The following is a 24,706-nucleotide window of genomic DNA, read 5'->3' on the forward strand; positions in this document are numbered from 1 at the left end:
AACTTAGGTGGCAGGGACCCACCTAAGGATCTCTTGTTTTGGGAGGGAGGGGCCTGCGGGTGTCCACATTTTGGATCCAGTAGTTGGTTTTATTATGGATTACTGGAGTTAATTATCTATTGGTATCTCAGGAGACTAGTTTTAAATGTTAGTGAGCTTCTGTACTTTATATCTTTATTGTGACTGTGTGATTGTCATTTATGGAGTAATGAAAGTCCTGTTACAGGACAGGAATATTTCTACTCATTGAAAAATACAGTTTTAGAAACTGCTATTTTGGTTGAAAACTGATCATTGAAAGACATTTCAATTTCTAACTGACATGGATGTGATTATTCCTCAAGTGAGAAAACTCAGTTTCTGTGGTCCAGCTTTTTCGTCTTTTATTCGTGTGTTGGCAGTAATTAAGTTCTTGAATCAAAAGAGTCAAGATTGGAATTAGTTAGGGTTTAAGAAAGAGCTACAGTCTTGCTTACTGTTATGCCCTGAGACAAAGCATAACCGGCTGCCTCCTGCCTCAGGTCGTGTCAGCAGCAGTTCCGGTAGGAATCTGTGGGTCAGTGGGCTGTCTTCCACAACTCGAGCAACAGATCTGAAGAACCTTTTCAGCAAATATGGAAAGGTATGCCCCCCCTTACATCCTGCCACCTCGCCTTGATTTGGCATTAAAAAATAAACTTAAGAGTTTAGAAACTTAATTCTTGCTTTGTTAGTTTTACTGGTTCTTGTTTCTGGTTGGGGAAAACAAGCAGAAGAACAACAGAAAGGTCCAAGGGTTGAGCCCACCCAGTTTGGGTGGTAAGCCTGGTTTCCGGCCGGGAGTGGATGACACGTGGAGCTCATCGAGCGCTGGACTGCTGCTCAGAAGAGGTGTAGGAAAGCTATGGTGTGGATGCCCCGCTGTTCTTTCTAGCTTCTCTTGGAGAAACTATCTTCAGGCAAATTCAAAACAAACCTGACAATCTGTACTTTTTCCTTGATAGTAAATGAAGAGTTGACTCCTATATGTCTTCTAGCATCATAAGTATACAGTTTGAGAATTGGCACAGGACAGTGGCTTAAAAATAAATCAGCTAATATGCTGGTGGCAGAGGCAGGAGGAAAGTAATACAATTTGAAAGCCTTCCAAGGAGTATTTAAGAATGATTCTTGTCTTGAAATTAGGTAGTGAAACAGTCTCACCATAAGTTATAGTGACCTGGTCTTCTGGGTGCCTGTGGGCTGGCCCTCTGGGAGAGAAGTAGGCGTGGAACCACTCAGCATCAGGAAGTTCCAGGCATCCCAGACAGAGGTTTGGCAGCTGTGTCATCCTGGCTACCCAGGCCGTTCCTCTGCTCAGGTCTGTGTCACCTGATCAGGTGTTGGTGAACACGTTAAGGACTTGGGCAGACAGGACCCCATAGAAGCGTTCCACAGTGCTTAGAACACTACAAAGCCAAAACCTATTAGTTTGCTTATTTAGAATCAGGGACTGAGTCTCAAGCTGAAGCAAATGGATACAAGGGCACTGTCACCATAGACCTTACATCTGGGGGAAGGTCATTTAAGAAATATATACATACCACATGTTGCAATAAGTGTATTAAAGGAAATTACAGTGTGCCATCAGTGTATGGTTGGAAGACCTAATCTATAATTGGGAGGTGGGTTCAGCAGACATTGCTGAGGAAGTGACATTTAGGTCAAAGGCTGAATTATGAGAGTTTGCATCAGAGCTCAGATCTGGACCAAAACATCCAGACTTAGAAAGGCCCCGTGGTGAGACAAACGTCTGGAATTAGATGAACTGACAGGCTTCTGTGAGGAGCTGGAGGGCAGGGGGTGGGATGAAGGGCCATGTAAGCTTTCTGTGGTAGCTGCTCTCACTTGGGTTTGTCTATCATAGGAAGTGATGCATTTGCAAGGAGAATGAGTCTGATGGGAAGGTCAAATGGCCCCTTTGGGGCTTAGCCCCCTGGCCTGGAGAGGGAGGAATGTGAAGGTTCCTCTCTGATGTGAACTGACATCTGTGTCCCTGTCAGCAGAGGCTCTGTCACCCTTGGCCCTGTATGGGGTGTTTTGGACAGATCAGGGCTTTCCTCCGCAGGCAGAGCAGGGCTCCTCCATCCCTGCAGGCAGAAACACGTACGTCAGGCCCTGCTGGGACCTTGGAGAGCATGGATCCCACTCCGTATCTCACAGTTAGGGAACACTGAGGTGCAGAGAGAGGAGATGGTCTGTTCACATTGACCCACCAAGTCGGGGGGTCAGAGCCAGGGCTCCTGTGTGTCAGGCTCTTTGCCTGTCCTGTGGGAACATTGACACGTAACACGCACTGGTATCGTGAGGTTTAAGTCTGGTCTTGCTTTGTGTTTTGTATCTGTCCTATTTCTTCTTGGATTCCTTACACCTGTTAATCTGCTTGATTTTGCATGGTGTGTTTCTTATGATTATTTGTAGTTTATTAGCTATATCTGGTGTATATAACTAGTTTATATTCTAGTTCCTTGAGGCGTACAGTTGGATTATTTATTGGAGATTTTTCTTGTTTCTTGACTTAGGCATTTATTGCTGTGAACTTCCCCCTTAGAACTGCTTTTGCTGCATCTCATAAGTTTTGGTATGTTGTATTTCCAGTTTTGTTTTGTTTCAAGGTATTCAGTATATTTAATGTCCACTTTTTTTTTAGTTTTTATTTTTTAATCAATTTGGGGGGGCTGTTAATTAGATTGGTTGATTGATTGATTGATTGATTGGTGGAGGTGCTGGGGATTGAACCCAGGACCTCGTGCATGCTAAGCACAGGCTCTACCCCTGAGCTAGACCCTCCTCCCCGCTCCCTGTGACGTTATACCAGTTCCCGGATGGTAAAGGAGCCTGACAGCAGCACCCTGCCGGCCTTTGTGATGTTACCATTCTACGTGTTACTTCTGTTTAACCAAGCACACAGTGTATTATTAGCTGTGTATGTGTGTGTTTTGTTTTTTTAAAGAGAAAAAACATCGGTTTTTAATTACCCACGTGTGTTTACCATTTAGGGCTGCTCTTTTTTCCTTTTTGTATATCCAGGTTCCCTGTGGGTATCATTCTCCTCCCTCCTTAAACATATATGGTGGTGCAGGGTTAGCGATGATGATTTCCTGCGGCTTTTGCTGTGTCTGAGAGAGTTGTTCCTTGCCTTTGTTCAGCTGCGTATAGAAGTCAGGGCTGGCCAGTTTCCTCCTAGGTTGCACAGCCGCTCCGCTCCTCATGGCTTGTGTCGTCTCCAGCGGGCTGGCCGTCCTCTCATCTTTGCTCCTTGATGGACATGCGTCGTCTTCGGCTGCTGTCAGGATGTTCTCTTGACCGCTGGTTTGGAGCAGATGCTGCTGCTGTGCTTTGGTTTCGTTTGCTTTTTCCTGTGCTCGTTGCCAGTGAGGACTCTGCAGGTTGTTGCACAGGTTGCTGTTGCTCTGGTTCATTTGGTTTTTTCCATCTCTTTTATCAGTTTCATTTTGAATGGTTCCTCTTACTTTGTCTTCAAGTTCCCTCATTTTTTCTTCTGCCGTGTCTGTGTGAGTCCCATCTAGTGTGTTCTGTCTTAGAAGTTTGAAGTATCTTCCATGTGCTTACCTGATATGCTCTGCCTTCTTGAACATACAGGCTGTGGCTCTCCTTGCCCACTGGTTCTGCCACTGTGTCCTTTCTGGTGACTGTTTTTCTTTGTTAAAGCCATACTTTCCTGGGAGGAGGGTATAGCTCAGTGGTAGAGCATGTGCCTAGCATACTGGTTCAATCCTAGTACTTCCATTAAAAATAAAAGAGCCCTATTTTCCTGCTTCTTGGCTAGCCTAGTGGTTTTTGATGGGATGCCAGGTGATACGGCTTTTACCTTGTGGGGTGCCAGTTCGTCCTCTGTCCCTATAAACGTCTTTGAGCTTCTGCTGGGGTGCAGTTCAGTCACTTGCTCCTTGTGAGGCTTATTGCTGGGCTTCGTCAGTTGGGCCAGGGCAGCCGTCAGCTCAGGGCCGGCTTTGTCCGCTCCCGAGACGATGCCCTTCTGAGGATTGTGCTTGGTGCCCCCTGGCTGGTGGACCCCTCCCACAGTGAGCCCTTTGTGGCCCTGAGTGAGCCCTGGGAATTGACTTCCCTCTGCCCCTTCCCCGTGGGACTCCCTAGCCTGGGTGGTTGCCTCACACAAGTGGGCTGGTCGGGACCACCCGTCTGGATCGCCTTTGTGCAGCCCTCTCCTCTCTGGTGCTCTGATTGCTCGCTGCCTTCATCTCCCCAGACTCTGAGCTCAGTCTGCTCAGCTTAGGGGTGCTGCCCCTCACTTCTTCCTCCCTGCCCCTGGTTGGAGTTTCTAGGCAGTGCGCTGGAGCAGTCACAGGAGACAGGCCTTGTGTGTTCCCCCCTGGCAGGGCTCATCATCCTGTGTGGCCTCTTGCCCAGTGTCTGCAGACCCTTGTTGCCCACATTTCCTCTTGGTTTTTATTTGAGGTAGTAGGACAGTAAATTCTCGGTGCTCCTTTCTGGCTTGACGCAGAAGCCCTCTCTGCACCGGTGTCAGAGCTGTTCTCCACCTGGGCCTGCATGGATTGGCGTGCATTTCTGAGTAGATACCCCTGAAGCTATCAGTGGGTGTGGTGGAATTGGAAAGGTCAAGTGGAAAGGACTTTTGGTTAATTAACAAGTTGTGTTAGTGAAGTTTAACTGTCTTTAGTTTTTCTTGTTTGTATTTTGTCACTGTGAGGGCTGATCATGTATCAAAAGCAATTGTATTTTGATAGGCCAGGGTTAATTAGAACCACTTTAATAACTAATTATGAGCAACAATAATTTTCAGAGAAGTAAAAGCAAGTGGAAATGATTCCGATGATCAGTTAACCTCTAACAGTTTTTGACATGTAATGTGATTTGTATGAAAAAGTAAGAGTCCTCTTTCTCACGAAGGTTGTCGGGGCCAAAGTGGTGACTAACGCCCGCAGTCCCGGGGCTCGGTGCTATGGGTTTGTCACCATGTCAACCTCCGATGAGGCCACAAAGTGTATCAGCCATCTCCACAGAACTGAGCTTCACGGAAGAATGATCTCTGTAGAGAAGGTGAGGCCCTTCTTACCTGTGGTAACTCATGTTGCTCGCAAGCTGGAAGACCTGGTCCCTGAGCTATTTCTGTCTGTGTTCTTTTTAGGCCAAAAATGAACCTGCTGGGAAAAAGCTGTCTGACAGAAAAGAGTGTGAAGTGAAGAAGGAAAAATTGTCGAATGTTGACAGACATCATTCTGTGGAAATCAAAGTTGAAAAGTAAAGTGATTTTTTAAAAAACCTTTCTCTTGAGAAGATGACTGGGAAGAGGGCAGGTGGCCCCCACAGGGTCACTCATGAAACAAGCATGTGTCCTTTCCATAGACAGCCTCACCAGCTCCTCATTTAAATCTCAGGTGGTTTTTGCATTTTGCTGCCACTTAATAATTATTTATGTCTAAGCAATTTAGTGGTCTGTTAAAAAAAATAACAGAATGAAAAACTAACACAGTTGACCCTTAAACAGCACTGGTTTGAACTGCACAGATCCACTCACATGGGGGATGTTTAGTAGTAACTACAAAGTTCTACAGGGCCCGCAGTTGGCTGGACCTGCGACTGTGGAACTGTGGGTGGGAAGGGCCGGTTGTAAAATTACACGTGCGTCTTCTACTGTGTGGAGGGTCAGTGCCCTAATCCCCACGTTGTTGGAGGGTCAGTTGTAGTTTTACTTGATTCTTAACGTCCTGAGTCCTTACATGGTCTCTCAAACTTTGGAGTCATTTCCTTATCCAGATTGATTTCACGCAGTTCTTGGTTTTTATCACAGCAACTGCAAAAACTCAGCTTTGCAAAGATACAGTGGCGTCCAAAGGCATGTAGCCTGATCTGATATTGAAATGAGTGACCTCAAGCTAGTAGTTCATGCAGTGTCTGACAGATGTCAAGTATTGCTGTGTTTCCCTCAGAAATTTATCAGATCCCAGGGCACTGTGAGTTTGCCTATCCTGGTGTACCTTGGCACAGTGGTTTTGAAACCACAGGTCTGAGATGCTATTTTTATAAAGGAGGTGATTTATGTCTTTAATCGAGATGGAAATAGAGACAGATCATTCAAAGAGGGCATTCCCTATTTATACTTTTATGAAAATCGTAGGTTTATCTTTTTGAGAAGGTGGACTTTGGTGATGAGCCTGATAGGATGCTGTTCTTAGAATGCTGAGTGTCTGCATTAAGTTTATATTGTCAACACGATTTATTTTCATTTCTAGGTCCACTTACATCTAAAAATTGAACCCTTTGCTGAGAATGTCAGTCTCACAGTAATTCCATTTTTGTTGTTGTTGTTTTTAACGTAAAAATTTATAGTAAACATGCCTGTAGGCATCATAATACTCAGACACTGAACTTGGTTTTTAAAGGTGTGATTGTCCATCTTCACTGTGGCCAAACTGGAAAGTATAAACCCGTGAGAAGTGGGTATTGGATTAGCCTTCACGTATTAAGGAGAGAGACTGTAATTTTACCAACAACTTCTCCAAAGAGACACGTCCTGTCAGTAGTGCTAAAACCTTGTATTGGTTGAACACGGGGAACTTGGGAGTTCTTGGTGTTCTTAGTGTCTCAGGATGCATTTTGTTCATTGATTCTCTGATCACAAAAGTGCGATGTTTGCAGGAAGAGGAAGGGGGGTATAGTGGCTAGCTGGCGTGTGTCAGACGGCTTCTGCAGCCTCTGTAACAGTCCTGTGCGGGCCGTGCTCTGCGGAAGGAGAGATGGCTCAGAAGGTCGGGCAGGCGCCAGCCTGAGGCCGGCCAGGGGCGGCTGCCCCGGTGCAGGGGCGCTTCACTGGGGGTGAGCTTAGGATGTTTGAGCCAAACTGCCGTCGAGTGATTTGCCTAGGAGGCTGAGCATTCTAAGACTTGTTTTTAATCTTATTATTTTCTTCATTAGACGTTTATTTTAAGAATTTCTAGGTTTAGTGGTCGGCCTGAGTGAAACAGCTTTTCCAAAGAGGTGGCTTGTCTTGGCTGCCCGGATGAGTAGTGGTTTTTATGGTGTTGCCACTGGGAAAGCTCACGCACATCGGGCACAACCCCACTACCCAGGGGTGATGCTTCTTGGTATATATCCCTCTAGTCTGTTTTCCTACATATGTATTTTTTAGAAATTGCTTTTTAACTTAGTGTTATCAAGAAGTTCTTCTGTGAGGTGCCGTGTGGGTGCAGAACAAGTAGGAGGGGTGAGGGGTCCTTTCGACATTTTTCAGGTCTGCAGGGAGGGAGAAGGCAACGCCCCGGAATTGTGGAGGAGGCATGTCAGAGACGATCCCTAGTGACTATTTGCAGTCACGGAGTGGCCAGAAACAGGCTCTAGTCTGTCAAAAGGGAGCTGGGTGAATCACCGTGGGCTGTCGGGCAGCGTCTGTACCTGTGCCCACGCGGCCTAACGGGCAGAGCAGGAGGTGAAGGCGTGGTAGGGCAGCACCCCAGTCCCGTCCAGCTGTGTCAGTCTGAAGAGGTGTAGAGCATCACATGGGACATCGTGGTCATGTGAAGGGGCACGCAAAGCCAGGAGAGGCGGAGCCAAATGACCGACAGTGAAGGCACGGTGGTGTTGTCATAGGGATGAGTGTATCTGACATCTGCTGTGTGTACAGTGTTTTGTTTTTTAAAGGGAAACCAGTATGTTAAAGACATTTACAATGATCAGTTCTGGTAAACGCTGTCAATTTCTTTTTACTTTAAAATATTACTGAAAGTAAATACAACTTTAAAGATGACAGCTTTGTGCTGTGGAAGTTGAGGAGTGAGGAAGAGTGACCTGAGTGACATCTGGGGGAAGTTTACCTGGGCCTCCAGAGCTCTGCCCGGGTGGTGGGAAGAGAGGGCAGGAAGTGCTGGTTAGTGGACCTGGAGAGGCCTGGCTTCTCCGTCCTGGACCCTGGCACACAGTGGGCATTTAATAAGTGTGGAGTTTAATTGCCTGAGACAAACAGCAATAGGGAATACAGGAGACACCTTTGAATGGCAGCAATGATTTATTTCACTGCTTAGAATAAAACTGCCTTCAGTTGAAATGGTACTAACAGTCTCCACATTTCTAGCATGTCACGTGCCATTTTACCTCCCCCGGAGTGTGCAGAAGTTACCTGCGCGGTGTGTGGGTGGGGAGGGGAGGGGCCCCTGCGTCATACAGCAGGCACCGCCCATCCTCATACTATGTCTGCATTCTGTTTTATACTGTACTGACTTGGAAAAAACGTTTTTCCCTACAAAACTTAAAAATAATACTCCACACAAACAAAATGAAACATTTAAAGTTAGCTTTTAGCAGGCTTTCCTATGTAGTGGAGTGTTTCTCATGAATGTTTGCGGTGCATCTAGCATTTTGGAAAAACACCCCATGAGCCTGCAGGCCCATCCGGCATGCTCCTGGGCGTAGCAAGTAACTTAAGTGGGAATAGGGGCTGTATCTAAAGAGGGTATTGTGAGTACTGCGGTTTTCAAATGATTTTCCCCTCCCGCTGCCGTCGCACAGGTCTGTTGTGTGTGGGGAGTCTGAGTGAGTGCAGACTGCTTGGGTTAGAGTCTTGGGGACTCATGTCTGATAACTGTGTTTTTAAATAGAACTGTAATTAAGAAGGAAGAGAAGATCGAGAAAAAGGAAGAAAAAAAACCTGAAGACATTAAAAAGGAAGAAAAAGACGAAGATGAACTGAAAGCAGGACCTACAAATCGGTCCAGAGTTACCAAATCAGGTGATGAGAGTCTTTCAAGTGTTCGCAGGAAGGGGAGCGCCGGGCCGGGGTGGCGGCGGCGGGGTTCGGGATGGAGCATGTGAGCACAGCACTGTGGTGACTTGGCTGAGCCGTGCTGTTCACAGGAAGCCGTAAAGCGACAGAGCCTCAGGTGATGAAGTGACTTAGAGGAGTTTCTCTGTGACAACAGAAATCTGGAGTTTTCCTGGTCAGGATCTGTGTTTATTGGTGGCTCAGGGACCTGGGTTCTTGCTTTTCCTGAGTCTGACAGACCAGAGTGTGGGACTCGAGAGGAGGTGTCCTGATTCTTGTGACTAATTCCATGCAGTTCTGCACGTGTGTGATCCAGTTTTTCATGTGTTTATATTAAAGCCAGATGTAGCAAAAAATGTGGAGAAAACTAAAACCTGAGAACTTCTGTACCCATTAAAGTAGTTGCATTGGAGCACGTCACCTCTATTGTTATTTTACAGAAGTTTATTGCTTTGTTCCTGGGTTTTGGCACCAAAAAAAAAACCCACTTTATTGTGCTCTGCACCCTCAGATTTGCATGAGATTCCACAGAATGTTTTGTGGAAAAAAATAAAACCAGTCCGCTTTCCCCCATAACCCCCCCCCCCCCATGAAACAGAAACAAAACCCAGCCATCTGGAGCCTTGGAATTTGGTATGGCGCATTATAAGCTACATCTTAAGTGTTTGGGGTAATTTACCAGCAGTCTCAAGAGGAACGTGTGTTTAAAATGTTCCTCAAGTATTGTAAATCTCCCTAAATCAGTCACTGTTCTGGCGGTTAGAGCCTGGTTATCGTGTCATTGAGGGGAATGTCGGTTTGGAAGCCTTTATTGCAGTAGATGAATGAGGGGAGCCCACCCGTTTTGTGGGGGCCTCAGAGCCGCAGTGTCTGACTCAGAGCACAAGCGCTCCAGGATGTGTGGGAGGAATACAAATTGAAGTTGGTTCTCCTTGGAGGCGCTGGGATTTAGCGTGGGGGTGAAGGAAGCCTGCAGGCTGGGCGTGTTTGTGCCCATGTTGCAGAATGCACTTTGGTTCACATTTATGCTGAAAGATACAAACAGATCACAGCACTTCGCTCTAGATGAACAGAGGCCTGTCAGGGAGTGCCAGCCGCTCCAACCCCATGTGGCCCTATCGGCCGTGCTGACTTTGTATCCCAGCGAAGAGAAAGATGAGGTGTGAGGCCCCAGAGCTGAGCATCAGTCACTTGATGGAGCGAGCATCGGGAGCCCGTCAGCCCGAGTGCTGCCCGCGGTCGGGAAGCGAGGTGTCAGCATGTTTTCATAGTTGCTGTGTTTCTCCCTGAAGGAAGCAGAGGAATGGAACGAACGGTTGTAATGGATAAATCGAAAGGGGAGCCTGTCATTAGCGTGAAAACCGCAAGCAGATCAAAAGAGAGAGTAAGTACTGCTTCTGCCAGCTCAAGTCAGGCCTTTTCTTTTAAGATTTTAACGAGGTTTGAACCCAGGACCTCAGGGCCTCGTGCATGCTAAAGCATGCACTCTACTACTGAGCTGTCTCCCTCCCCCCCAAGTCCAGCCATTTTTGATGATGGCTTAACAACCACTTTGATTGGCGTTACGGAAACAATGTTGTTTCACCTTTAAAATTTTAAGGGTTCTGTGAAGTGCTCAAGAGGCATGTTGATAACTGTGTAGATTATACATATAGACACGAATTAGGTTCTAAACCTTGTTTCAAAACAGTATTTAACCATGTTTGTTTCCCATAAACATGTTGACCCTTTGCCCATTTTGTCCCATGATTCCCTTTCTCTGATTCACAAGTTGGACAGAGTGAGCAAGACCCAGGGCTTTTCAAGTTGGAAGGCAGGTCCTGCTCTTTGATTAATCTAATAGCACTTTATTCATTTTCCTTAGTAGTTCTTCTTGTTTTCTATTAAAGTAGCCAAACAGCAAGGTAGAGTCCATCCTAAAACTGACTGTCTCGTGTTACCAGAGGAGCTCCATTGCTTACGTGGTACACACCACTGGACAAGCTAGTTGCTTCTCATTTTACTTTTTCCACCCAGGGAAACAAAACCCTGTGCATCCCAGCTGAAGGTTCTAACTAAAATGTTAAGGAAAGCAGCGCCCTTCAGTGAGTGCAGAGCTAACAGTATTCATCCAAGAACATTTTGTGGTGTTGAGACTTAATTCTGAAATGGACATTTGAGTTCTATAAAGCAGCAGATCTAATGCTGTTTTTCCTGTGGGCTGTAGGACAATCATGAAATACAGAGAAATGTAGAAAAGAACACCCAAAAAGGCCTAAAATCTTAACACCCAAGTAACTCTGATGTTAAAAAAAAAAAATAGCAGTGCAGGCGTGATTAGAACATACAGATAGTACAGGAGGACGCGGCGTGAAGCAGCAGCCTGCCTGGCGGGGCTCCTCGCGGCCCCTCGGGGAGGACGGCCCGTCCCCGGCGCACACACCTGCGCCTCAGACGCCGCGGCTGAAGCGCCGCCCTGCCGTGCACCTCTCTGTACGTGGTACGTCTCGGGGAGCTTTGTGTATTGTGCATACAGCCCTGCTTTTTTACTTTTTTAAAAAAGAAGTTTAAATTCTGAAATAATTACAGATTCACGGGAAGTTGTGAGAGAGAGTACTGAGGTCCCAGGAACCCATCACCTGGTTTCACCCGACGGTTCCTCTCTTGTAGCTGTGCAGCGCTGTCTCAAAGCCAGGGGGGTTATGGTGCCAGGACGTTCTGTCACCAGTGTAGATTCGTGTGACCACCACCATGGCCCAGGTACAGAGCTAGTCCATCAGCACAAAGTTGGCCTCTTCAGTACTGCTTTGTCACGCCCACCCCACCAGCCCTGTTTTCCGTTGCCACACATTGTCATGGCGTATAAATGGAATCATCAACTGTGACCTCTTGAGATTGGCCTTTTCCCTCAACATGATGTCCCTGAAATCCATCCAGGTGGTGGTATGTGTCCTCCTCGTAAAGCTCGTATTAGTTTATGGATACACTGCGATCATTTTACCCAGTCCCCTGGTGACAGACACTTGGTTGTTTCCACATCTACTGCAAACTGCTGCAACATTGGTGTGCATGCCTCCTGGCAGGCTTTATAACAGGGAAATGCCCATTGGTGGGGTTGCTGGTCCAAAGCCGCCAGCACGTTATTCGTTGTGATGGATGCTATCAGAATGCCTTTCAGAAAGTTTTTGGAAGATACTTACATTCGTTGCATAGCAGGTACCAGGCCACTAGTAAGTGGCAAAGCCAGGTTATAGATCCAGGAATCCGATTTGGGGACTCCACTACCTCCCCCACTAGGTCACATCCTTACCTTGGAACGTAGGGTGTCTGTCCTTCCTTGCTCCAGCCTGCAGTGTGTGTGATCAGACTCTAAACTCTGCCTCTCGTGTGATGTTTTGGGTTGTGGATCTTTCCTTGTAATGAGGCTGTCCTATGTGTCCCCTTCCCTTTTTTTTTTTTTTTAGTATTTGGTTATGACCTTTGCCCATCTTTATTTGGGGTTTCTTGTCTTTTGTTGATGTTCTCTCCCCTTTATGAGCTAATGAAGAAAAGAAGCTGAGGAGCTTTTAGAAAATGTTCCCCGGCTCCTTCCTTGGAGCCTCTGGGGCAGTGTCTGCAGGAGGCCCTGGGCTCTGAGCTGTGTAAAAACTTCCTGGGAGATTCTAGTTTGCGGCCAGCTGGGGAGTCCCAGCCTTTGAGAACCTCTGAAGTGGGAGTCAGCCGTAAGCATTTCCTGGCTTATCCCAGAAATTAGTACATTGTACCGCATTGAGAGTGCCATTTCACAGAAGTGTGTCTGGCTTGTTCTGTTATGAGACCACCTGCCTGAGGCCTGAGCCAACAGCTGAGAAGTGAAAAATGCAGCCCATCATCCAGCTGGCCACACAGCTGGTTTGACAACTTCCCCGCTGAACAGGCGGGCCCCCGTGCATCGTGCACGCCAGCCCTGTGCCTCTGAGAAGCTGGGTTTGCTTTAGGTAGTGCAGAGTGCTGGGCTGTGCTGTTCCAGAACGCCTGTGCTGAGGTTTCATCCCGCCTTCTCCCACCCACGCCCTCTGTTTGCGACATTTGAAAGCAAGACTGGCAGCGAAACTCAGGTGTGGAGTGAAGCAGCCTGCACTGGGGTCTCTGAACTGTGTGGGGTGGAAGACTCTTCGTCTGATCCAGATAGATCCACACACTTAACTTTCATCTTGCGTTTGTTGTAATCATTTTTCTGACATTAGTACATCAATTTTGGTAAACAGAGCTCTAAGAGTCAGGATCGCAAGTCGGAAAGCAAAGAGAAGAGAGACATCTTGTCGTTTGATAAGATCAAAGAGCAAAGGGAACGAGAGCGCCAGAGGCAGCGGGAACGGGAAATCCGCGAGACGGAGAGGCGGCGGTGAGTGGGGCCGAGTTGGGCTGGCAGGTTGGTGGTCTCCTCTTGGGATGGTCGTCCTTCTTCCCAAGCAAGTCGCCTGTGTAGCCTGGGCTCGCTGGCCGCCTAGTCTGTTTCCCCTGCGACCGAAAGGCAGGGGTTCACCCTGGTCCGTGGGCATCACCTCTGGCTGAAGTTGAACCCTGGCCTGTGCAGCAAGTGCACCCACGTGTGGGTTTGATAGAAGGGTCCCCAGGGTCAAGGCCTCAGTCTTCTTGCCAAATTATTAACACGGTGACCCAGGAGTGTGCTGGTCTGTGTATCGTGGTGTCTACAGGCCGAAGCGGCCCCACAGCGACCTCCTGGGCCTCTCTTATCTTTGTTCAGGAGATGGTTTATTGAAGCAGCTTGTCATTTCTACTTTCACATTCTGCCATGTCACATGGGGACATCCATTGTGACCTGGTCATTTTCCCTCAAATACTGCTCAGCAAAAGTGTCATGTCATAGTGCTTTGGAAACTTTTTTTGAGCAAAAGTCGATTGTATAGAAACTGCTCCAGTTTGCTTTGCTAAAATAGTGTGATTTCAGCCTCTGCACGTGTAGCTGTAGAGAGAGAAGCCTGTCGGGAAGCGTCTTTATCCATTTGGACATTTTTTGCTCCTGACTGGTTTGCTCTTGGTTTGGAGCCTTTCTAGGCACTAAGGGAGGGAGGGGAGGGGTGAGGAGGGGCAGTGGCTTTTCTGCTCAGATGCAGAGAGGGGCGTCCCCAGTCCTGCTCAGCTCCTCGTGTGCAGTGGCCGATGACGCAAGACCTTGGGCCCTTTTTTCATGCTTGGCCTTCTCCAGACCCAGCACTTTATTAGGTCCCTTCAAAATGACATGCTTGTTAAAGATACAGCCTTTTTAGAGGGAAGGTGTGAAAAAGATGGCTCATTGTACAGTGTTAACCATCCTTTCTCAGGAAAGGCTCCTGTCATCCGTTTCTCCAGGGTTTTCTCTATGCCCAGCAGCCTTTAGAGTAGCCATCATCCTTTGTGTTTCTTACTTTTCTGCCCCCTTCATAACCTGTGGCTTCATTTTGGTGCCTTGGAGCCAAGTCTTCCTAGTCTGGTCCTGAGGCTCTGTGTATTCTGGCCATCACCTGCTTCCTTCCCAGCTCACTCCTGGGTTTGCTTTTTTGAGAAAGGGAAGGTCTGGAGACTGTGGTTTCTGGCGGATCCCAGCAGCTTGGTGGGAGTGGGTTCATGCCTGCTGCCTAGTAGCCAGTGGATGACAGCCAGGCCCAGCCAAGCCAGTTACCATCTGACACCTGGAAGTTTCCAGGCTCCTTCGGAGGGCGATGCCTTGATCTTGATTGCCGGGCGCCACCACATTGGGAAGTCAGGGCGGCCTTCCTGTGTTCCCCCAGAGAGCGCGAGCAGCGTGAGCGCGAGCAGCGCTTGGAGGCCTTCCACGAGCGGAAGGAGAAGGCACGGCTGCAGCGGGAGCGCCTGCAGCTCGAGTGCCAGCGGCAGCGCCTGGAGCGGGAGCGCATGGAGCGTGAGCGGCTGGAGCGGGAGCGCATGCGCGTGGAGCGGGAGCGCCGGAAGGAGCAGGAGCGCATCCACCGCGAGCGCGAGGAGCTGCGGCGCCAGCAGGAGCAGCTGCGCTACGAGCAGGAGCGGAGGCCGGTGCTCAGGCGGCCCTACGACGACGGGCGGTAAGGCCCCCGGCCGCCCGCCCGCTGTTACAAGCCGTTAGGCCTGGAGCAGGGGGAGGTGGTGCTTCCGCTTCCCTGGGGTAACAGCCTCTGTTCCTGCCCCGCGCAGCGTGGGGAATCGGAGACGCTTAAGACGGAATCTAGCGCCTCTGGGGGCCTTTGCAGGACAAGTTGCTACCACCTCCCTCGCCGTGCAGATGCTTCCCTAGCTGAATTATTCTCCAGGGAATCTTGAGAGCTGCCCCTTGCTGAAGGATTTGCGGTGCTTTCACTTAGGCTGTCCCATTATTTGCACTGTGGTTCCTGGTGGAGTGTGACCACTCTGTCTCTTAAGTGTGTAGGAGACAACCAAGTGTGCCTTGGGCCGAGTTCACCACCGCCCCTGTCGGTCTTGTGTGTCCTCCTAGAGGGAGAGGCAAAGAGTTGGCGCTGTGGAAAAGGAAATTGCCTTCCCATTCAAAAAGTGGGTTTATTGGTCTCCAGCTTCTCTGAGCTGCTTAATTGACGGTCACCTGTTACCCCACCACCTGTGAGCCTAATTTTCTGGTAAAAATCACGAAGATAATTGGATACCATCCTGAGTTGTATGTCGTTCGCTATCACCCGATCTAATTCCCTTTGCTTCTGCAAAAACTCAGAGGGAGGTTCAGGTTACCATAGAAGACAAGAAGGTGAAAATGTGGCAACATGCAGTGCCATTCCAGGAGAATCAAATATTTCATTTCACTTGTGTTTGAGCTCATGTGGGGATCAAGGTATTAACAGGCTTGTGATACAATTAGCTCACAGCAGTTCTTTTTTCAGGATTGTCAGATGAGAATGCCAGTATGCCTTTTGGCAGTTTGGGGGATTTTAATTTATCAAATCAAAGCGATAATGATTGAATGTTTAGAGATTAGCCCTGCAGGACATTTTAAAAGATACTGGTTCTAGAGAGAGAGCTCCCCTCCCCACCTCCGACCTTTCTTTTTCCCCTCATTCTCTTTCATAAATGAAATTTCCATCCTTTTAAAAATAAAACATAGGCGAGATGACACTTATTGGCCAGAAGGAAAGCGCATGGCCATGGAGGACAGATACCGGCCAGACTTCCCTCGGCCTGATCACCGCTTCCACGACTTTGACCATCGTGACCGCGGCCAGTACCAGGACCATGTGGCTGACAGGTCAGTGCGCCGCCCCCTCCTACGGCAGGGATCAGTCTCCGTCGGTTCTTTTAATTTCTGGGGCTCTCTTGAGGTACCTAGTCAGTGCCTCTGGCTGCCACATGTGAGATTTAGTAACAGACTGCAGTCAGGACATTGGAATCGGTGGTCACTTGTGGCATCTTCGCCTTGTCTAGCAGGCAGGCATCACAGCTCGTTTCACGCGCTGCCCTCTTCACAGCGAGGGTAGGCAGGCCCTGGGCAGGACCTGAGCCTCAGCATCCCCCGCGCCCCGGTCGGTTTCACAGCCACTGCTCCCTCTCCCTCCCAGCGGCCCGGGCCCCGATGGAGCACGCGCTCTGAGGAAGGCCTGGCCCGGTCTCCTTACTAGTACAGATGAGGAGGCAGTTTAGAGAAAGGGCGCGACTTGCTTGGGCCATCCGCAAGGGCCCCTGACCTGCACAGGTTCCGAGCCAGCACGTTGTGGAAAGAGCTGACTGCGGAATGTGGGGAAGGTCCTGTTAGGTCTGCTTCGTGTTTCGAGGGTCTGGGTGGGTGTTTTGCCAGTGCTTTTTTAAATGAGGACTATATCATTTATTAAAAAGGCCGCTCTCAATTTTCCAGTTTAAGAATTCTCTCTTTAGGTTTCTCGCTGTGCTCCCCTGGGCTGCATATCCATGAGCCGTTTCACTGCTCATTAGCTCTTTCAGAGTGGAGGGGGGAACAGGGGAAAGACGGGCTGAGAAGCCACTCATTTAATCAATTATGGCTGGAATTGGTTTGAGATGTGGTGTGAGTCACGTGTGTTGGGTCAGACCTGAGGTTAGGGACCCTCTGAGGCTTTCTTATCACCAGGCTTGTCACCAGGCCACAGATAAATTAGGCATTGGCTTCATGGTATGTCTCTCTACTTCTGAGACCCCTCTGAGGGATCGTAGTTCAGTAAAACCTTCATTACCACCTTCTTAGGATCAGACTTCTCTCCCACCCCCAGGGAAAAGCATTTAGATGCAAACCAGCTTTTTTTTTTTAGGTCAGTAAATTACAGTTCTTATGTGGTAAAAGAGGATAAGTACCCCAATTGTGGAACTTTTTCGTGTGGGCTGCAGAAATGTATAGAACCATCAGCTGCCATTGGAATGAGCTATTTCCCTTTTGCAGGAGGGAAGGTTCAAGGTCGGTGATGGGAGAGCGAGATGGGCAGGTGAGTAAAACCCAGACACCAGGCCCGGGTTGGCGCTGCTGCTGCATGTGGCTGGGGAGAAGGGGTGGAGACGTCAGGTCTGGCCAGTGAGTAGACTGGCACACGATCGGTAGCTTTCTGGGTAGTGAGTTTGTGTGGTTTTAAATACGTAGGGCTAATGCTTGCTTCGTTTCATTAAGTGTAGTAAAACCGGGGCTTAGCAGCCTGTTGGGGTCGTTCAGTTCATGTTTTGGGGCATTTCTTTGTGTCAGGTACTGGGGTGGATCCCGGTGTGTCTGGTGCCCTGTGAGGAGTGAATAGTGTGTTGGCTCATGGACAGGGGGAGGCTTCCATGAGAAAGATGGGAGACAGCATCAGAATCGTGGCTTTTTGAAATGGGATGTGGTTTTTGAGAGAATACTATGTGGTCTTTTTCACCACCCAGATGTGCTGGCTCTCTCAGAATAGAATTGGTTGGCCAGGAGTCCTGAACCATTCCCATCTGTGGTCCTTGCCTCCGGGTGTCAGTGCGAGAGGCCTGTGCTGCCTCTGAGGAACGACATCGAGAGGGGTCGGAGGGCACTGGATGCCCTGGGTGTGTGGGAAGGGCCCCCCCATCACCAGCAAGGAGCAGGTGTTCTGACTCTTCAGGGAAGATGGGTCTCAGTGACTCTTCGTGGACCATAAAGTGTGGGGTTCTCCATGCCCACAGAGCAGGAGGGTCCTTTGCTGGTCCTTTGTGTGGTACCAGAGATGGAGCTTTAGAGGCACCTGGGGTTCTCAAGTGAGGAGGGGATCAGAAAACATCAGAAGGGGCATGGGCAGGCCCTCTGGGGTGGCTGAGGGTGCTGAGCCACACTTCGGCCCACCGAGGCAGGGTCTGCAGGTTGGCAAAACCCAGAAAGTGTGCCTGCTGCAGGCCTGTCCAGGAGTGATGCGGCTAGAGTCGCCCTGTTCCTTTTGTGCCTTCTAGCACTACTCAGATGACCGCCATGGCCACGGAGGACCACCGGAGCGCCATGGCCGGGACTCCCGAGACGGCTGGGGGTGCTATGGCTCCGACAAGAGGATGAGTGAGAGCCGGGGGCCGCCGCCTCCACCCAGGTTAGCGGGCAGGCCTCAGTGGGGCCAGGTGTCTGTCCTCAGCTGGTCAGAGATTGGCGCCTCCAAAAGTGAACCTGGACTGTGCATCTGCCAAGTCGCCTAGAATGGCCTCTCCCAGCTCAGTGTGGCCAGGGTCACCCCTAGGTGTGAATGTCGCCATCATGGGCCCTGCCTGCTGAAGGAGACAGCCTGTCCTGAAGCCTTCTTAGACTTGTCCTCACCGTTTGTAGAGAAGCTTTACCCCCACCCCTCGAAGTGGTCTGTAGGTATTTTTAAGGCTGGAGTCACGGATACCAGAAGTTTCTACCACACCTCTAAGTGGGTTTTCAGGTGTTGAGTGAAGACTGGGGTGCAGTCTGATAGATTAGTATGGAGTGTTCTCTCCCCATCGACCTACTTAGCACTCAGTCCTTTCATGTCATTTAGTCTGCTTTGCCTTAAACGAGAGAGCTCCTGCTTGGGTAGAAGACTGTGCTGAGCAGTGTCACCAGTGTGGCTGGGTGGCTGTCACCTGATGGCAGACATGGCACGCACAGGGGTGCACTCACACTTGGAGACAGGTGTTGGAGGTTGTCTGGTGGGTTCCTGGTCCCAGGCGTCTGAGTGCTGATCAGCTGGCAGCCAGTGCACTTGTCCTTCCACACGCAGCCTGGGGCCAGGAAGCTTTTCTAGGTGGCCTCTGGGGACTGCTGGCACCCACACTTTGGAACTGTATTTGAATTTTAATCTCCCAGAGTTTCTGTCAGAAACTTTTTGTAAATAGCTTTTTTGAGATATAATTCACATGTGTGCAGTTCACTCTTTTAAAGTGTACAGTTCACTTGGGATATCCTGCATCCCATGGCCAGCTTCATCACTCAGAAAAGTCCCTCCCCCTTCTCCGGCTCCTGGCAACCGCTAACCTGCTTTCCCTTTCTCTGGATGTGCCTGCTCTGGGCGTTTCATGTAAATGGAATCACACACTCTGTGGCCTTGTGTTTGGCCTCTGTCATTGAGCATCTGTTTTCAAGGTTCATCCATGTAGTAGCGAGTGTCAGTGCTTCGGTCCTCTTCGAGGCTGATGAATAGTCCAGTGTGTGGCTGGACCACATTTTGTTTCTCTGTTTATTAGTTGACGGACACTTCAGTGGTTTCTACTTTGGGGCTATTACAGAATCATGCTAAGAACAATGGGTACAAGTTTTTGTATAAATTCATGTTTACCCTTGTCTCGGTTAGACACTTAAGAGTGGACTTGCAGGGTCACGTGGTCACTCTGTTTAGCCTTTTAAGGAATCACTGCACTGTTTTCCAACCAGGCTGCGCCATTTTACATTCCCACCAGCTATTTCTCCGCATCTCCATCAACACTTGTCGTTGACTGTCTGATAACGGCTGTCCTAGCGGGAGTGAGGTGGTATCTCACATCTCATGCATGTGCTTCTGACGTTAGCTGTGCTGAACACCTTCTCATGTGCTGGCTGGCTGCATGTGATCTTTGGGGGGTGTCTGTTCCCGTTCCTTGCCCACTTCTCTCAGAAACACTTGACCGTGGGACTCAGTCAGCCCACACCACAGCCTCGCCTTAGAGGCACACTAGGACAGTCGTGTATCCGTCTTTTGTTTTGGCAAAGGGGTGGACGTGACTGGGCGGAGCACAGTCAGAGGCTGGAAGAGCATCAGGAGCGCCCCTGGCCGGGCACGGTGGACGTGGGCACGGTGGGCCGGGAGCACTTGCGGTGGCAAGGTATGGGCCAACTTTGTGGGAGGTGCGGCCAGAGGGCCGGCGTGCCCCCAGCATTTCCAGGCACTTCCAAGAAGGGAGTGTTGGCAGACTCTTCCTTCTCTTCCAGGTGGTGAGAGGGCCCTATCTGGGCCCTCGGGCCCAGGGCACATGGCAAATCGGGGCGGAATGTCGGGGTAAGAAGTTTTTGTCTGCGGATAAAACTGGTTTGTTCCTGCTCCTCACTTCTCTCCCTTGTTGCATGCTTGATCAACTTGCTGGGTCGGATGTTTTGAAAACAAACCCCCAAAGCAATTCTTGGCAACTTACGCAGATAACACTCTTCGCCTCCCCTGGATGCAATCTGTGGTTATGGTTTTTCTCACCTGGAAAAAGCCAAGGGGCTCCAAAGGCTGCAGAGCCGCATGCTGCGCCATGACGAGAGCGCAGGGCGCTGCGGGGCCAAACGCGTGCCTTTGTTCCTAGGCGAGGCGGCTTTGCACACGGCGGGCATTCCCAGGGGCACGTGGTGCCCGCCGGAGGCCTGGACGGCGGAGGACTGGCCGGCCAGGACCGGGGCAGCAGAGTCCCACACCCCCACCCCCACCCGTACCCTCACTTCACCCGCCGCTACTAGGCCCCACCCACTCCGTGTGTCCTGGTAGGCGGACAGACGTTCTGTTGAATCTCTTAGCCAGAGTTACCTTGAACTTGTGGAATCTTTTAAAAAAAAAAAAAAAACAAAGCAAATCCTGCCACCATGTTGTAGTTCAATACAATGTGAATTCACTTTTTTTGTTGTTGTTTTTAAATAAATGTGTTCTTGTTCTGCCATTTTTAAGACAAGGTTTCTGTTAACGAGGCATTCCATTTTCCATTAATAAAAGTTTATGGTTCGCACGCGTGTGTGTCTCAGTGATTACAGAGCACGGTGTCAGCCCTTGGCGGCACCACTGTGTGTTTGGGTAGTGGAGGCCGGCCTCTGTTACGAATTCTCACAGCCGCCCTGTGGAGTGGGGCATCCATCTCCGCATCTTACAGGTGAGGAAACAGGTGCTGGGGTCAGATATTTGCCCAAGGTCGTAGAGCTCGGCGGCAGCAGAGCTGGGATAGGAATCAGGAGTTCTTGGTTGCGGGGAGAGGTGTGTGTATTGTGGGGCCCTTGGACCAGTCACTTCATCTCTTGTGCTAGAGTGCCTGGGGGGGTGTCCAGCGGTGGTGGTGGCTTTGCGGTCTGGCTGAGGGGCAAGGATGGGGCAGTCCCTGCTTGGCGTGGGCTTGCTGGTGCCTGATGTCATTAAAGATGGCTGGACGAGGCCCCTGGCTGGCCAGAGGTGCTGGCCCAAGCCCTCCGTCCAGGCCCTTCGGGGAGGCACCTCCCTTCGGGAGGATCGTCGCTGCCCACACAGGGCTGATGTTGACAGGGACTGGGTGGCCACAGGCATGCTGGGGCAGAAAGGGCCCAGCCCGTCTCGTGAAGGGGATGCCTGGCAGCTGCAAGACTGAACCAGGGGCCTGTGCGGGGCCTGGGGACAAGTAGGAGGGCTTGCTTCCCGTGAGTCTTGAGTTCCAGCCCTGTACCGACCGGCATGATGAGAGTTAACCCGAGTGCCGCCTGCTGGGAACCTCGATTCCCTCCCTCTGTAACTAGGACAGCCACCCCACAGGCCCTGGAACAATTGCCAATTCTCCTGGAGTCCCCTGTGTTCCCGCTGGGGTGTTTAGCTTTAAAAGAGCAATCTGAAAATCCGACCCAGCTTGCCGCAGAAGCCGGAGCGTGAAAGGCAGGCCGGTGCCGGCCCTCCGTGTCCTGTCTTTGAATTGCCTGAATAAACACCTTGTGTGCTTCCCTCACTGCAGGGGCTTTTAGAGTCATTTTCCAATGACAAGCTGATGGGACACCGTCTCCACAGTGCACTCGGGACCAGTGTGGCCTCTTTTCTGCGCAGAGAGCCTTATCTCCACTCTGCAAGCTGGTCTAGAAATTGGGGTCTGGGCGTTCGCAGTTGGGCAAGAGAGGCCAGACTCGGCCCACCCTGCGGGCCAGGGGTGAGACCTGTTCTCAGATCTTCTCATCACAGAGTGGCTGCTCTCGAGGCAGTCATGTCCTGATGTGCAGACTGGGATGCCGCTGCCAGGCTGTCCGGAGGGGCCTCTGGGAGCATTGGCAGTGCAAGCTGGCCCCACTGGACAGCCTATGGGGAGAGACGAGCCCGTTCCTAACTAGCCAGGCCTGGCACTGGGCTCCGTGGCACGTGGACATACAGAGCACATTGGTTTGCCAGGCCTGTCGTAACACAGGACTACAGACTGGGTGGCGAGAAACAATGGAAGTACATCCTCTCCCGGTTCTGAGGCCAGGAGTCCGCTCACGGTGCTGGCTGGGCGGCTGCTTCTGAGGCAGCAAGGAAAGCTCTGTTCCAGGTCCTCCTTCAGCTCCTGGCGGTCGCTGGCACTCTGGCATCCCTCGGCTTGTCAAAGCATCACTGCATCGCTGCCTCGTCCAGTGTGTGTGCCTGCATCTGAACTTCATGGTGGATTAGGGCCCACCCTGATGACCTCATTTTAACTTGATTACCTCTGTACAGGCCTTGTTTTCAAATACAGTCACATCCTGAGGCCCCGGAGGCCAGACTTCAACATGTGAATTTGGGGGCAGGACACAGTTCAGTTTTCATACATACAGGTTTTTCCAGAAACTTCCAACTTCTGGGTAAATGGAGGGAAAATACCTTGTTGTTTAGTCGGGAACCTTACCAAGAGTGGTTCATCGTTTCTGTGAACAGGTCTGCACAGTTTGAACACCTCCCCTGCCGTTGCTGTCCGAGCTGGGAGCCGTCTGAACAGGCCGACACGGCCAGTCACTGTGTGGTGCGGCTGGGGCTCATGCCCAGGCACTTACAGGCTGTGTTAGACAGTATTCATCACACACTCTTTTCTTTTTCTTTCTTTTGTTTGTATCTGATAGAGCATCATATGGTTGGGTTGTTGGTTTTTTAAAAATTGTGTGTAGTTAGGTTATATTAGCTTTGATTTTTATTTCAGGAGAGAAAGGGGAGGTGGAATTAAGTACTTACATTATAAAAAGAGTTTGCTAATGGACACTTGGGTTTCCACCTTTTGGCTCCTGTGACTAATGCTGCTGTGAAGACAAGTGTGCATGCATGTGTTTGCACACCGGTTTTCTGTCCGGGGTGGATACCTGGCAGTGGGATTCCTGCTCTGTATGGTAATTCTTCATTTAAATTTTGAGGAACCGGCAGTTTCCCACAGCGGCTGCTCCATTTTACATTCCAGCCAGCCCTGTGTGAGGGTTCCAAGTGTCTCCTCAGCTTCACCAATTCTTGTGTTGTGTTTTTTGTTTTTGTTTTTTATTAATAGCCATCCTAGTGGGTGGATAGTTGTGTGGATAAACAAATGTGGTCCATCCATACTCTGGAATATTATTCAACCTCCAGAAAGAAGGAAATTCTGACACGGTGTAACTCGGGTGAACCTCGAGGACGTGATGCTCAGTGAGATAAGCCAGACATGGAAGATCAAATACTATATAATTCCACTCGCAGGAGGTCCCTAGCAGAGTCACATCCACAGAGACAGGAAGTAGGCAGGGCCAGGGGCTGGGGGCGGGGCTGGGGAGGGAGTGTTTCATGGGGACAGAGTTTCAGTTTAGGAAGACGAGAAAGTTCTGGAGATGGATAGTGGGATAGACACAACAGTGTGATTGTGCTTAATGCCACTGAGCTGTGCACTGAAAAATGGTTAAGATGGTAGATTTTATGCTATGTGTATTTTACCGCAATGTATAAAAATGTTTTAAAGGTCTGGGTGGGGGCTGTTGGGTATCACAGGAGTGAGAGCCGCTGGGGTAGGCTCTGGAGACAGCTTGGAATCCAACCTATCTGTCAGCCCATGAGGAGTTAATAGTTCCTGTCTACTTTGGTTTCTTGCCTGGAAGAAGGGAACGATGATAGTATTTACCAGAGGGGGTCTTTGCAAAGATTTAATTAGTTAATACACATAAAAGGCTCAGAATTGCTCCTTGCTTACAGGAAGTGCTCAATAAATGTTGACAGGCATCAGGACGCCCACAGGCAGAGGGCCTAGGGTGCTCATGCTTTACAGGAGACCCATGAAATATTTTGAGGTCTAGAGAGGAGAACGGAAGAAATTATCAGCTCCAAAAATCCAGAAAGAAAATGCGGAATTGGAATGAATACCTTATCAAATGTCTCTACATCTACAACAATGTGTCAGCTTCATCAACTGCTGAAATTTTGTATTCATAAAGATATCATTACATTTCAAAACAGCTCCTAGGTTAAATTTTCTCACTTTGCAGGAATTCCCAAGCCTGCACGATGATTGCCAATCTTAAATTGCACACGTTACTCTTAGTCAAATAATTTCAAACACAATGTTATAAAAAGGACATTTGATTTAAAAAAAAATACAGCCACAGCGTCCCCAAACCCAGACATGCCCAGTCACAGCTTCTCAGGGAAGCAGACTCCACTCCTGGGAAGGCTGAGCAGAGATGCAGGGTCAGAGCCCAGGAGAGGCTGGACCTCCTCCTCGGTGCCTCCTCCTCGTTGGCCATCCCAGGAGCCTCAGAATGAGGTCACACGTTGGTAAAGTGACAGTTGCTTTGAGCGGCTGTGGGCAAGCCAGTCTCGGAGATCACTGTCTACATGATTTTGCGTGTGTATCTACCCTTTAGAATGGGCCCCGAGAGTAACTCAGTATGTCCCTCAT

General features: G+C 49.7%; 1 protein-coding gene across 1 annotated transcript in view; it reads left to right on the forward strand.

Annotated features, from left to right (window-relative positions):
* The window catches only part of SAFB2 (scaffold attachment factor B2), a 31,465-nt gene extending 10,614 nt beyond the window's left edge, over positions 1-20,851 (forward strand). The window contains exons 9-21 of the mRNA XM_010966937.3: positions 522-622; positions 4,912-5,061; positions 5,150-5,262; positions 8,613-8,743; positions 10,069-10,160; positions 13,003-13,139; positions 14,527-14,817; positions 15,843-15,983; positions 17,124-17,166; positions 18,119-18,249; positions 19,863-19,975; positions 20,082-20,148; positions 20,438-20,851. Coding sequence (XP_010965239.3) covers positions 522-622; positions 4,912-5,061; positions 5,150-5,262; positions 8,613-8,743; positions 10,069-10,160; positions 13,003-13,139; positions 14,527-14,817; positions 15,843-15,983; positions 17,124-17,166; positions 18,119-18,249; positions 19,863-19,975; positions 20,082-20,148; positions 20,438-20,588 — 1,661 coding nt within the window. The 3' untranslated portion in view covers positions 20,589-20,851. The remainder of the gene's footprint in view (positions 1-521; positions 623-4,911; positions 5,062-5,149; positions 5,263-8,612; positions 8,744-10,068; positions 10,161-13,002; positions 13,140-14,526; positions 14,818-15,842; positions 15,984-17,123; positions 17,167-18,118; positions 18,250-19,862; positions 19,976-20,081; positions 20,149-20,437) is intronic.
* The last annotated feature ends 3,855 nt before the right edge of the window (positions 20,852-24,706 follow it).

The sequence above is a fragment of the Camelus bactrianus genome, chromosome 22 (genome assembly GCF_048773025.1).
Source record: "Camelus bactrianus isolate YW-2024 breed Bactrian camel chromosome 22, ASM4877302v1, whole genome shotgun sequence".
In the NCBI taxonomy this organism is placed as follows: Eukaryota; Metazoa; Chordata; class Mammalia; order Artiodactyla; family Camelidae; genus Camelus; species Camelus bactrianus.